Source organism: Eptesicus fuscus, chromosome 17, assembly GCF_027574615.1.
Source record: "Eptesicus fuscus isolate TK198812 chromosome 17, DD_ASM_mEF_20220401, whole genome shotgun sequence".
Taxonomy (NCBI): domain Eukaryota; kingdom Metazoa; phylum Chordata; class Mammalia; order Chiroptera; family Vespertilionidae; genus Eptesicus; species Eptesicus fuscus.
In genome coordinates this window covers 27,638,391-27,652,748 of record NC_072489.1, presented here as the reverse complement: position 1 = coordinate 27,652,748, position 14,358 = coordinate 27,638,391, and the positions used below count along the sequence as shown (strand labels likewise).

The 14,358-nt window shown below is 34.8% G+C and overlaps 2 protein-coding genes across 3 annotated transcripts in view; one reads left to right on the top strand and one right to left on the bottom strand.

Annotated features, from left to right (window-relative positions):
• PHYHIPL (phytanoyl-CoA 2-hydroxylase interacting protein like) overlaps positions 1–12,565 on the top strand; it is a 36,381-nt gene extending 23,816 nt beyond the window's left edge. For both annotated transcript variants that reach the window (XM_008145483.3, XM_054729192.1), the window contains exons 2-5: positions 3,085–3,281; positions 4,685–4,859; positions 9,312–9,429; positions 11,484–12,565. In XM_008145483.3, the coding sequence (XP_008143705.1) occupies positions 3,085–3,281; positions 4,685–4,859; positions 9,312–9,429; positions 11,484–12,018 (1,025 nt within the window). In that variant the 3' untranslated portion in view covers positions 12,019–12,565. The remainder of the gene's footprint in view (positions 1–3,084; positions 3,282–4,684; positions 4,860–9,311; positions 9,430–11,483) is intronic.
• FAM13C (family with sequence similarity 13 member C) overlaps positions 570–14,358 on the bottom strand; it is a 134,500-nt gene continuing 120,711 nt past the window's right edge. Inside the window, exons 14-15 of the mRNA XM_008145479.3 lie at positions 13,865–14,056; positions 570–597 (exon numbers count right to left, since the gene is read on the bottom strand). Of these exons, the coding sequence (XP_008143701.2) occupies positions 13,933–14,056 (124 nt within the window). The 3' untranslated portion in view covers positions 570–597; positions 13,865–13,932. The remainder of the gene's footprint in view (positions 598–13,864; positions 14,057–14,358) is intronic.

The window sequence follows — 14,358 nt, the reverse complement described above, 5'->3', positions numbered from 1 at the left end:
AAAAAGAGCAAAATTGGAGGACATTATACTTTTCAATTTTGAAACATACTTCATTGCCACTACGGTAATCAAGACAGTGTAGTAATTGAATATGGAAAGAGATATAAATCATTGGAACAGAATTGAGAGTGTAGAAAAGTATAGAAATAAACCTTACATTTATATCCAACTGATTTTTTTTACAAGGGTGCCAAGTCAGTTAAATGAGGAAAGAATAAATATCAATAAATAATGCTAGGGCAACTGCATATCCGCATGAAAAAAGAATGAGGCTGGATGTCTATTTCCATCCAAATACAAAAATTAACTAAGAATGGACCAAAACCTAAATGTGAGGGGTAAAACTATAACGTTCATAGAAGAAAATTTAGGTGTAAATATTTGGGGTCTAAGGCAATGGTCTCTTAGGTATGATACCAAAAGTACAAGCAACAAAAGTAGATAGATAATAATACCTGGGGATGAGGATGTGGTGAAATTAGAACCCTCATACACTGCTGGTGGGGATGTAAAATGGTGCAGCCACTTTGGAAAACAGTCTGACACTTCCTCAGCCAATTAAACGTAGAGACACCATATGAACCAGCAATTTTACTCCTAATTATATACCCAAGAGAAATGAAAACATATGTCCACACAAAAACTTACACATGAATGTTCATTGCAACATTATTTATAATAGCCAAAAAGTAGACACAAACCAAATGTTCATCAGCTGGTAAGTAGATAAACAAAAGATGGTGTATCCATACAGTGGAATATTATTCAGCAATAAGAATAAATGAAGTGCTTATGGATGAAACTTGAAAATATGCTAAGTGAAAATATAAGTGAAAGAGGGCAGTCATGAAGAATAGCATATTAGTATATGATCCATTTATATGAAATGTCCAAATAGGCAAATATATAGAGACAATTAGTGATTGCCTGGGGCTGAGGAAAGGGGATAAGTAAGGGTTGGGATATGATGGTTAAGGTGTGGAGTTTCTTTTGGAGTACAGTAAAGTTCAATAATTGTGGAGATAGATGTACAACTCTGAATCTACTAAAAGCCATTTAATTGTATACTTTAAATTAGTTATATGGTATATGGATTATATTTCAATAAAGCTGTTTGGTTTTTTTAAATCTGGTCATTCTTTTGTAAGGCAATTTAAGTTTTGTGAGAGAACAGTCATATATACAAAATATGTCAGTATAATCTGGCAATGTTTCCAGCTTGCATTTCAATAACTGCTGTTAGAAAAACTTTTGAAATGTCCAAAAAGCAATTTTCATATTTTGGACAAATAAGAGTCATTTATTTTTTATTCAGTATTACCAGCATTATAGCCATAGATATTAGAATAAGTTGGCATGTAAAGTAGAAAAATGTAGCTAGAATTTATCCTTAATATGAAGTCTTACTAAGAAAGGGAAGCTGCATTTGGAAGTACACTTGATTGTGCAGATCTAAGATAGTACTGGTTGGTTACTGAATATTAGTGTCATGTGGATCACTGTTGTTTCACCAATTTTATAGACAAAATCATTGTCTTCTGTCGCTTATCTCAAATTTCAGTTAAATATTCATTTTCAGAGTGTAAGGAAGAAGAATGTTACATGTAATTTAGGACTAATTTAAGTTCAGTTCTTTACCTCTTCTGCCCAAGTAAGAAAGCTGCATAGAGAATAATCTGGTGGCTTTGTAAAGAACTATGGTCTATGAGCGGTTAAGTCATGGGTGATTTGGCTATTGATCCTAACTTAATCTAGAATGGCTACTGTGATCTCTGTGGATAAGAAAAATGGGGAACCAGGCCCCCCTGTGGCTCCTAAGAACTGGCTGAAGGGGTTGGGGCCTTTCAAATCTGGGATAATTCAGGTTTTGACACCACATGTTGGCAAAATGCTTGACGCTTCACCAGCCTTACCTAAAGTTCCCAGAAGCCTTTGAGAACTGTCAACAGAGCTACAGGAAAGTCAGCAAAGACTAATGGGCCTCTCAAACAGAAACAGACAACTTTCTTTGCTAAAACAGTGACCAAGAAGACTATTAAAGCAAAATGCTCTGCTCCTGCATCGGATGACACCTATTGAGAAATAGAAACATTCTCTCCCTTCAGTCCTTTAGATTTTGGGAGTTTCGACCTGCCTGAAGAACACCAGATTGCACAGCCCCCACCCCCACCCCTTGAATGGAGTACCTCGAAAACTGAAAAGCTGTTACACCTTGCCCCGCTTCACCTCTAAAGATTCAGGGTGTCATTCCTATATATAAAACAAACTTGGCAAATCTGTTTCCATCATACTTTTAGCCAAAATGATAGCATTTGCTCTAAGTGGAAATGTAGAATGCAGTCATTAAAGTTAACAGATGTCAGATCAGTTCTTCAGGATTTTAATATCAATCAAGATAGCAGTTTTTTCTTTCCTAGCTTTATCTATTGTTTTAGCACTCAAAATTAAATTTATCAAGCTATAACAAATAAAAAGAGTCCTAGAGTAATTCTTGACATAGTAACTTGCAAGGGAATGGTCTTTAATATTACTTGTATATGTAGTATAACTGTTACGTGCTGTTCTGTATATAAATTTCCAAAAGGGAAAAGGAGAAGCAATTTTTATAGACTGCAACTAGCACCTCATAGATTTTTTTAAAGAAACATTTTCTTTTTGACTGGACTCTTCATTATCAACATTTCTGACTTCATCTAGCTTAAAACACCTGATATTTAATTTAGAACAGAATTGTTTAGTCATATAGGAAAAAATGATCTCTTGGGGCTTTTCAGATGGAACCTACCATGTAAGGCTAATCTTTTATAGACTAGAAAGATAGATTACCACTGTTCTTATTTTCATTCTGTGAAAGCAGAAATTGGAAAAGTAAATTGAAAATGTAGAGTTGGTAAGGACTAATTAGTTATGCTTTTTATTGGTAATATAACCTTTTGCTATCATTAACACTCAAATTACTTCATGAGCAAAAAGAAATCTCAAAGTTAGTAATTAGGTAGTTAAATTCAGAAATATGTACACAGCTTGAAAACTGGAAAAATCCATTGGTTGGAAACTAACTATCTGTGCATTGTTCTCTTGCAGGGAACAAATCACAAGACAGTGGCATAGCTGAGATGGAAGAACTTCCAGTACCACATAACATCAAAATAAGCAACATTACATGTGACTCATTCAAGATTTCATGGGAAATGGATTCCAAATCAAAGGACCGTATTACACACTATTTCATTGACCTCAACAAGAAAGAGAACAAGAATTCCAATAAATTTAAACACAAGGTAAAATCCTAATACACCTATATTAGCATCTTAAAAACTTTCTAGCCGAAACCGGTTTGGCTCAGTGGATAGAGCGTCGGCCTGCGGACTGAAAGGTCCCAGGTTCGATTCCGGTCAAGGGCATGTACATTGGTTGCGGGCACATCCCCTGTGAGGGGTGTGCAGGAGGCAGCTGGTCGATGTTTCTCTCTCATCGATGTTTCTAGCTCTCTATTCCTCTCCCTTCCTCTCTGTAAAAAAAATCAATAAAATATATTTAAAAAAAAAAAAAAAAAAAACTTTCTAAGTATGAGGACATTTTGAAAGAAGGAATAATGTCTTATTAATTATATATAATGCATTTAACATTGGGAAAAATAAAAATTACATCTCATTTTAAAAACCTATACCTCTAAGAAATTTTGTAAGAAAATGGAATGCCAAGAATATTGTTAAAATACAATTTTTCTCAAAAAAAGGTAAAATCATGACTCTCACACAGACATAAAAAATGAACATATGTTAAAGATTTTATTTCGCTTATTGATGAGGTGTAACAACCAGTTCAAAGAATAATCCAAAGAAAAGACAATTAGGATATTGAAATAAATGTGTAAGGAGAGACAAAACTTTTGGGTTGGAGGAGGGAGCAAAGCCAGGAGGGGAGGGTTGTGTGTACCCCCAACCCACTTAACAGAATTCATTGGCATGTATTTAGACAAGATAACTGAATTGTTATAGGATATCTACAAATTACAGAGTAGTAAAATATCTTCCACAGAATCAGAAGATAGCCAGAGGGTGTGAGATAGGTGATGTATAGTTTTCCATGACAGCACACATTTTCCCTATGTTAACTGCCAAAAGAGGAATGTGAGAGAGCTTATAAACTTTAGGGTGTTTGTTAAAATACTTTAGGGCTAAAAATTGTTTTATGTAGTCTTTTGTTTTATGGTTTGAGAATGGAAATTATCCTTTAGTTGTTTTAGAAATGTAATACTTATCTACTTAATCTTAATCATATTATCTACTTAACACATATCTTTTCTATTACATATCTCCCTTCATAAGTAGCTACAAAAAGAATAATAATTACCTGGTTTAAAGTATTCTTTCTTATGTTTCAGTAATTTTACTGATGATGGTCTGTTTTTTTATATTGATACTAAGTTTAACTTGACAAATCTTTTGAAAGTACTGTCTTATTTTGCCTGGAAATTTTGCATTTTACTAGATATACAGTTATACATACTAATTATAAATGAGGATTATACTACAGATAATGTGATAGAACAAGAGAAGTCATTGTATTTACTGTGTTCCAATTCTGATTATGCTTCCTTCGCCCCTCCCTTCCTTCCTGCCTCCCTCTCTCCTTCCTCCCTCCCTCCTTCCGTCCCTCCTTCCCTTCTTCCCTTCCCTAGGATGTTCCAACAAAATTAGTGGCAAAAGCTGTTCCTTTGCCAATGACTGTCCGTGGACATTGGTTTCTGAGCCCAAGAACAGAGTATACAGTAGCAGTGCAGACTGCCTCAAAACAAGTTGATGGTGATTATGTTGTGTCTGAATGGAGTGAAATTATAGAATTCTGCACAGCAGGTAAGAGAAGAAAAAATGTTTAATAATTCCTATGAAGCTAATTATAGAAAAATTTATTTTTTGTAATTATAAGGTGATATGTATTGCATAGATCATTGTTGCATTGCCAGTAATATTGTATAACAGAAGAGGCTGTGTTGTATTGATTGGAAGGAGCTAAGATTCTTAATAAAAGCTGGATAATGGTATTAAATGACTTCTTTGCTACGTGCATAATTTGCTTTTTCAAAGTAAAAGCTTTGCAAATAAAAATGGATGAAGTTTGAAAATACACTCAGCATATTTTGTGGAAGAGCATTCTTTTTCTTCCTTTTTATTTCTTTTTTTTCCATGAGTATTTGAAAGGAAGCAGCAGCAAGAAACATCCTTCTCTCATTTAGGGGAAAAGAGGCAGATTTCAATGACTGTACTTAATGAGAAATCTTACTGGATTTTTTTTCACTTGAGTGCTGAAAATCTCCCTCTAAACTAGTATCTTGTGTGTGTGTACATGTACTCCTTTACTTCATTAGAAAATACCTCATGGCTGGCATGGCTCAGGGTTAGAGTGTCAGCCTGCAAACCAAAGGGTCCCTGGTTCGATTCTGGTCAAGGGTATGTGCCTGGGTTGCAGGTTGCCTGCCTGGTTGGGGCGCATGTGGGAGACAACGAATTGATGTGGCTCTCTCACATCGATGTTTCTCTCTCCCCCCTCTCCCCTCTCTTCCACTCTCTAAAATCAGTGGAAAAAATATCTTCCAGTGAGGATTAACACACACAAAAAAAGAAAATACCTTATAGCTATTTGGCATTGAGAGATCTGATATGGAGAGCCCATCCCCCTTTGATCTTGAACTTACCTTAATACTCTATTATATTGGAGATGTTACCAATCACCTCATTCATTCATTTGTTTACTCATTTAATCAAGAAACATTTATTGAGCATTTAAATGTGTTGAAGGGATACATCTGTCATCCTCTCCTTTTGTCTATCAAAATGGTGCTTTGTTTCCTCTCTGTCTAGGTGATTATTTCCTAAAATAATTGTTGAGAGAGACTGAGTGTTTAAAGGAGCTTGTAGAAAAAAATCTTACAAATTGACTCACCTTTTGCAGGTTGCTTAGCAACTTTCCTCAGCTGAGGCTTCTTTCAGATAAATAAGCTATTCCCGCCTCCCAACAACCTAATACTTGCATTATTTTATACTCAGTACTAGAGACCTAGTGCACAAATTCGTGCACCAGTGGGGTCCCTCAGCCTGGCCTGCGGGATCGGGCCAAAACCAGCTTTCCAATATCCCCCAAGGGGTCCCAGATTGCGAGAGGGCACAGGCCAGACCAAGGGACCCAACCGGTGCACGATCAGGGCCAGCGAGGGATGCAGGAGGTTGGCCAGTCGGGGAGGGACCGCAGGAGGGCTCCAGGGCGTGTCCAGCCCTTCTCCCTCAGTCCCAATCAGCTGGACCCTAGCAGCAAGCTAACTTACCAGTCAGAGCGTCTGCCCCCTGGTGGTCAGTGCAAGTTATAGTGACTGGTTGACCAGTTGACTGTCTGCCCCCTAGTGGTCAGTGCACGTCACAGTGACAGGTCAACTGTCTGGGTCAGTGAATATCATAGCAAGTGGTTGAGTGGCCTTAGCATATCATTAGCATACTACGCTTTGATTGGTTGAATGGCTGGCCGGACACTTTGCATATTAGGCTTTTATTACATAGGATGTGCTTAGCTATTGCTTAATCTCAATATCTCCTGTTTTTTTCTTAATCTAAAACAGTATAAAACTTCAGTAGGTATGCTGAATGGATGGAATTTAATTCTGTGTTATTTTGATTTTACCTTTAACCCTTTTTGTTTATTCTATGATAAAGTTGCTAAGTACTGTATTGTGATATTCTTGGTTGCTAAGGATTTCAATGTTTGAGAGCAAGGAAAATTCTCTCTGGTACCAGATTTCTTCCTATCTAAGATGTCATTGATTGTAAGAAAAAAATACTGCCAATTCAACTATGAAAGTGTTTTCTTAGCACATTTGTCACACTCATGTCAAAGATACTAAAATGTTTTTTAAAATACATTTTAGAATAGATGAAATATGGTATTGATCATAGACCAGTAACCAATCAGTAAGGAAATAGCTGAAGATTGCTATATGGTATTAATAGTGAATAAAGAATTCTCATTGACATAACTTTTACCTATATTTGATGTGTCATGTTGAAATTAATATTGACCCTCAATTTCTTTCCTGAATTAAAATTTCTATTTGGAATCTACCTTGTGTTTACTTCTCTTACAGTATTTCTGTCCACTTACTTTAATTGTGCCTTCCCGGGGAGATTTAAGTAAGATATAGTAAGACACCCACACATTCTCTTTGACATTGTTTGAATTCATGCTATTTTCCATAAGACTAAATTGTATCATAGTATTTGTCCATCAAAAAGAGCTATAGCTGAAACCGGTTTGGCTCAGTGGATAGAGCGTCGGTCTGCGGACTGAAGGGTCCCAGGTTCGATTCCGGTCAAGGGCATGTACATTGGTTGCGGGCACACCCCCAGCAGGGGGTGTGCAGGAGGCAGCTGGTCGATGTTTCTCTCTCATCGATGTTTCTAGCTCTCTATCCCTCTCTCTTTCTCTCTGTGGAAAATCAATAAAATATATTTAAAAATAAAAAAGAGCTATAGGCTGGCTGGTGTTGCTCAGTGGTTGAGCATTAACTCCTGCACCAGGAGCTTGCTGGTTTGTTTCCCAGTCAGGGCACATGCCCAGTTGCCAGCTCGATCCCCAGCAGGAGGCATGCAGGAGGCAGCTGATCCATGTTGATGTTTCTATCTCATCGCTGTTTCTATCTCTCTCTCCCTCTCCTTTCATCTCTCACTAAAAGCAATAAAAACGTATAACATGTTTTAAAAAGAGCTATAATTTACCATTTGACATTAGGGAAAGGGGTGAAATAAAAACTTGTCTTCTTTTGTTTAGAGTGATCTCCTTGTTGCTCTTATATTTAACTAAGTCCCATAATTCTTCTAAAGAAGTTATAGGGTAAATAATAAGGAAAATGCCAGCTTTTAAATGTGCCACAAAACTTTTCTCTATTTTGCATCTTTATTTCCCTAAGTAAAATGTAAGAGGAACTTAAACTGTTTAAAGCTTGTTTGTTTATCAAAACAATTCGGAGACTGTTTCACCTATCTAAGCTTTATCTATAACCTCAACTGTAAATTTTGAGGGCTGTTTTGTATAAATTATATTTTAATCTGGACATCTCATTCAACATTTATTGAGCACATACTGTGTGCTATGCACTGTGCAAAATATTGGAAGTAAAACAATACCACAGACTAATCTACTTCTAGCCCAGTCTATGACAGATAAAACCCTGTGTTTACCCCATAAGTCATAGTTGTCTGTATATTTATCTCCTCCTTTAGACTCTGTGTTCTTTGAGAGGAATAATAATACATTTTTATCTTTTAATCTGGTCATCTAATTTTGCATGGTACTTTGTACATCTTATGTTCTAACCTAAATGTTTATTGATCCAGTGAGTAAACAAACCATGAGCAATTCAAGTAGGCTGCTTTTATTTGTAATCTTTGTAGATGAAAACTTCTGCTCACCTTCTGGTACAGGAGTTTAACAATAATCCTCAACTTCAAAACATAAAGTTGGTGAAAAGATCAGATTATTTTGAGAGATGATTTACACTTTCATAGTCTTGTATACTCGAAAACCATCAATTAAAAGCCAACCAGACCTAACCTCTAAAATACGAACCACATAAACATTTGGCAAATCATTAAACTGATAAGCCACAATTTCTGCATCATTAAAATCACCATATTTAATCTACCTTGCCAACCTCATAGATTTAGGGAGTAAATTAAATGAGTATTATTTTGACTCCCTTACATTCTATTTGCTGTTTATTTCAGACTATAAGCTTTTTAAATTTAACTTATCAGCTAATTGAAGAAAAGCTTTCATGGTGCTGATTGACATTACTTGAGTTATGCAGAATCTGTATTCCTTATTAACATTTTGTTTTAGGATCTTTCAAAGCATGAAAAAATGCAAGAGTATTCTAAAAAACAACCATAAACCATAACAAAAATATTTTTGTAGAAAGAAAAATGTGCCACATAAAGACAGTGAATATTTTCATAGTTAAATGTAATTTCCTAAAGGTGACAATGGTAACAGTCTTCAGTTTATGAAGTACACAGTTGACACTTTATGGTAACATTTTTTTCTCTAATCATCATTTATCTCCTCTATGCCCTCTTCAATCTTCACCAACCCTCTGCCCCCCGCCCCCCAATCACCACACTGTTGTCCATGTCCATGAGTTCAGTTTTTTCTTTTTTGTTCACTTCCTCCATTCCCCCAAATAGCCCCCCCCACCAGAACTGTCTGCTTTCTATCTATGAATCTGTAACATATTTTAATAACAGATTTTTTTTTATTTTCAGACTATTCAAAAGTTCATCTAACACAACTTTTGGAGAAGGCTGAAGTGATTGCAGGACGGATGCTAAAATTTTCTGTGTTTTATCGTAACCAGCACAAAGAATACTTTGACTATATTCGGTAAGGATCAAATACATATAATATTAGCTTTATTCAATTATATTCAAAATTCTAGGCTTAGGTTTACCTTGAGTCTAGTTCTGGGAAATAGCAATTTTAGTTTTCTTTTCAAAATAGTTAATTATACTCTGATTTTATTTCCTAGAATAATTAAGTAGAAAAAGTTAGATCATAGAATTTTTTTCCACTTCATTTAGATTCCTTTCCATAATCATTTGCAATACCAATTTCTGTCTATTTGAGTTAAAAGATCTTAACTCTCCAGATTAAGGAGGGTTAATTAAGGAGGGTTGATGATCATTTCATGTACACACTCCTCTAATTCTCAATAACTCAGTGCCTCTGTCTCATATCAACTACTAAATATTCACCTCTTCTGTGGATCTCTTTTAAGACTTTAAAAATGAGAGACTAAAAGAGTGATTATTTCCTGAAATATGGTGAATCAGGTGGGATTTTTAGATTTCTGTCATGAGGACTGTTTCCTTTTTTAAATTTTTGGTTTGAGAGAGAGAGAGAGAGCCACTTATTTATGCATTCATTGGTTGATCTTGTATGAGCCCTGACTGAGGATCAAATCCTCACCTCGGCATATCTGGACTATGCTCTAAACAACTGAGCTACCCGGCCAGGGCTCTTTTGTTTACTTTTGAATTATAGAGTTTGGCCAGTATTTCTAAGATAGCCTATGTTTAGTCTTGGGAGCAGTTTCCAAGAATTCAAAAGAATTTTAAGTGATAGGTAATTTCAATACTTACAATCCTTTTATATTTGTATGAGAAAATTTCAGGAGAGTAAATAAGGCAGATGTGTTTTGTAAAGTGAGACTACGTCTTTTAAAATAAATCCTATATATAGTTCTAAAACTTTTAATTTATAATTAAAAATTATAGTAATCCCTATGTTATTTTTAAAAGCCTTGGTTTCATGTTAAACTCTAAAGGATTCTCAAAATGACAAGATTGTATATGAAAAAGAAATTAGGAAACTTTGTTTCATACTAGCTTAGTTTTTCTTAAATCAAGATCCTAGTTTCAGATTTAGATCAGCTCCAAGTTGTGAAAAGTGAAAAAAATAAAGATCGTAGAGAGAGAAACTCATTTAGGCAGCCTTGTTGTTCAAATGAAGTACTTTGCAATATCAAATATGTTTATATATTTTGATGTCAAAAACCATTTCTGCCTTACATGTTTGAATATCCTATGAAAACCAAGTTTAGTTCATGACTCTTTTAGCTGGTAAACTTTCTACCCTTAAGTCTATATAACTCATGGTGGATGCCATTCACTTAATTTAGAGAGTACAAAATGAGAGATGCAACACAAATTATTATACCAGTCAACTGTTGAATAGAAATGAATATATATATATATATATACTCACCAAGAAAGGTATTTCTTTATATTTGTTAAGCATAAAATTTGGGGGGAAAAAGATCCACTATTGCCATTTTCCTTAATAGAAATACAGCAATAGAAATAAACACATCTTTGGTATTAGGTTTAGATTCCTGGAGTACTGCCAATGTCTATTTTAGATGGCCACTGGATGTCAGTATTCCTCCGATTTTCTCTGTTCTTTGGGCCCTGACCTTCTGTTTTCGAGTTCTTGGATACTCTAAAATTGGCTTCATCTGTTTCCAAAAATTCTTCCAAGAAAAAAAAAAGGCAGAGCGTGGAATATGCAGAGTTATTGTATACGTAGTTATTCCAATATGCTAGTATGAAAAATGTATTTACTAATAAGGAAATTTTTTGTTGGATTTTTCCATGACCGTTATAAATTTATGTAAATTCTTTTTTTTTTTTCTGAGCAGGAAATTTATTATGTTAAAGACCTCCAAGGTTTGCAACAGAACATTCTTACCTATAGTCAAGGCTAGAACTTAGCCAGCTATAGGTAAGGTAAGAAATGCATTTTGCTTGATGTGATATAGGACAAGCATTTGGGCTCTTAATAGACAGTTGACTTTTAGGCCTATATCCATTCAAATTTATAAATCAGGAGCTTTACCACTATTGTCCCAAGCATTGACCATTTCTTTTCTCTTGCAGAGAACATCATGGGAATGCTATGCAGCCCTCTGTCAAGGATAACAGTGGCAGCCATGGCTCTCCTATCAGTGGGAAATTAGAAGGCATCTTCTTCAGCTGCAGCACTGAATTCAATACTGGGAAGCCACCCCAGGATTCACCTTACGGAAGATACAGGTTTGAGATTGCAGCAGAAAAACTTTTTAACCCCAATACTAACTTATACTTTGGGGACTTCTACTGTATGTACACTGCTTATCATTATGTGATTCTTGTTATTGCCCCTGTGGGCTCACCAGGAGATGAATTTTGTAAGCAGCGTCTTCCTCAACTAAATTCCAAGGATAATAAGTTTTTGACCTGCACAGAAGAAGACGGGGTGCTGGTATACCACCATGCCCAGGATGTCATTTTAGAAGTCATTTACACTGACCCTGTGGATCTTTCTCTGGGCACCGTGGCAGAAATCACTGGTCATCAGCTCATGAGTTTGTCTACTGCAAATGCAAAGAAAGATCCCAGCTGCAAAACCTGTAATATCAGTGTTGGACGCTAATGCCCACTTTTCTTACTCTTATTCAGTCCCTTTCTTTCCCTTAGAAGCATTGATCCTCAACTGTCCATTTTCATTACCAGATGTTTTCCACTGAAGCATGCATTTGCCGCTATCACCAAAAGCAAACTTCCACTTTTCAAAATTCATTCAGAGCCGTTTTAGTGTTTCCTGTTCCGTACCCTTCCCACGACTTTCTCTGATGAAATATCCTGTTCTCCTTCTGACACTTTATTATCTAGATGCTGCAATGTTTTTATTTTTCCTTTATGCCAAACTTAACAAAACAGTTATATAGATCGCTTTAGCAAAATACAAAAATAATGGCTTATAAATGGTGTTTAAATATGCATTCATTTTTATCTACTGAAAAAATATTGGGATAACTCCAAACCGCATGAAAAGATGTAATTGCAGCATGAGTTAAATCTTGAAGTCTAGAATTGTCAGCACTTCCAACTTGTTGTTTGACAGTGTTATTTATGTTATTTATATTAGCTAACAGGAAACAACTACTGTGTTTCAACATAATAAATATAATAGAAAAATATTTTATTTGTATTGTATAAAATATTTACAATCATATAGAATATATAGTTACATTTTAATAGCAATTGTACATGTCATGAAACCATTTCCCTTATCAAAGATGTAGTTTGTAAACCTCAAATAGTTGTGTATCTGTCCTGTTACAAGTAGATGACTTTAATTAAATTATGAAGGACATTATTCTGATTCATAAAAGTTACAAAATATCAGGTAAATACAGAGAAAACAATAAGACTCTGAAATAGTCAATATTCTTCCCACCCAAACTATGTGAATTTGTTCAACATCATGCTTAAACATTACAGAAACTAGAAATACAAACATGGTTGGTACAAGAGAAAACAACGACTTTTTACTTATTTTTACAAAAGCAAAACACAAAACAATATAAAGTTGATGAAACTAATAAAATATTTTGGCTTTTTTTCCAAGGTGTCACAGCAAACAATTTTCAAATCTTTCATTTTATAGAGAATGAAGAAAGCTCTTTGACTTGACTTTACAAAGTATAGACCTTGGAACATTAAGAAAAATGCATATTCCCAATGAAAAAATAGTTATATAATCTTAGTTATAGTAAACAAAAAGATTAGCAATCATAGCTATAATCACATTAGATATATACTGCAGACACTTACCTATCCAAAATACCTATTTTCAAATTTCAATACAATATTTTATTTTAATATAAACATCTGTCAGTTATAGACAAAGATAATTCACAAAGTACATGCTATCAGAATGAACTTTGGTAATCAGAAATGTAAAATTTCAATTAACATAAAATAATGTGCTATTTTTATATAGAAATAAAAAATTAGCAGTGACACATTCTATTATATTTTAGGGTATTAAAAGCCTAAGCAGACAAAGGGGACAAGGTAGATTTTTTTTATCACTTAAAAATCTATTAGAAGTTTCAAATAAATTACTTTCTATCTATATTCCTTCCTACCAAAAAAGAAGAGTTTCTTTTCCTCCTCTTATTGAGTTTTTAATAAAATCACACTCTTTTCCATTAGCATAAGCAGTCTTTGGACACTAAATAGACTTCCCTGAACAAGTGGGTGTTGTTTAGATTTGATAAAATATTAGATGTTTTCCGAAAACATTATACTGAACGAGTTTTCTCCTTGGCATAGAGGAAGTTGACTTTATTTTTCTAATTATACTGTTACATATTGTATTTCCCCCCACTTAAATCTTTTCATCATTTATAATTACACTTGCCATCCCTTCTTAAAATCAGCTAATACTACCACTAAAGTGCTTTAGTTTTCAGTATGTCAAGACTACTTACTCAGCAAGAATGGCAGAGGAAAATAAACTTTATCTTGGATGAAAATGATCACAAACATTTCTTGAACCTCAAATAGTTTTGGCCACATCTTGCTTGCTGATTAGGACCTCTAAAAGTCTCAGTTTGGCTTTTATGTGCTTATATTCATAGTATTCATCTGCCATGGGTATCTTATCTTCCTTTTGTGGACTTCTGCAAAACAGAAAATACCATCTATTAGTTCACAATGAATCAAGTCATTACAAATCCTTTCATAATTCTTACTTGAGAAAGTATGGGGTAGCAGTTTCCACTTGGATTTTGCATTACCTTCCCTTTCACCTTCATTCACTCCCTCCTCCATGTATTATTATAGTAACCTTTGAGAACTTGAATGTCATAGGTATTTGGCAAATATCTAGTCCAGTACATAGACATATCAATAGGGCAGGTGAAAGGTCTGAGGGGAAAAAACAGAACAAGGCATTCCTTGTCTAGTCATTCTCCCATTATCC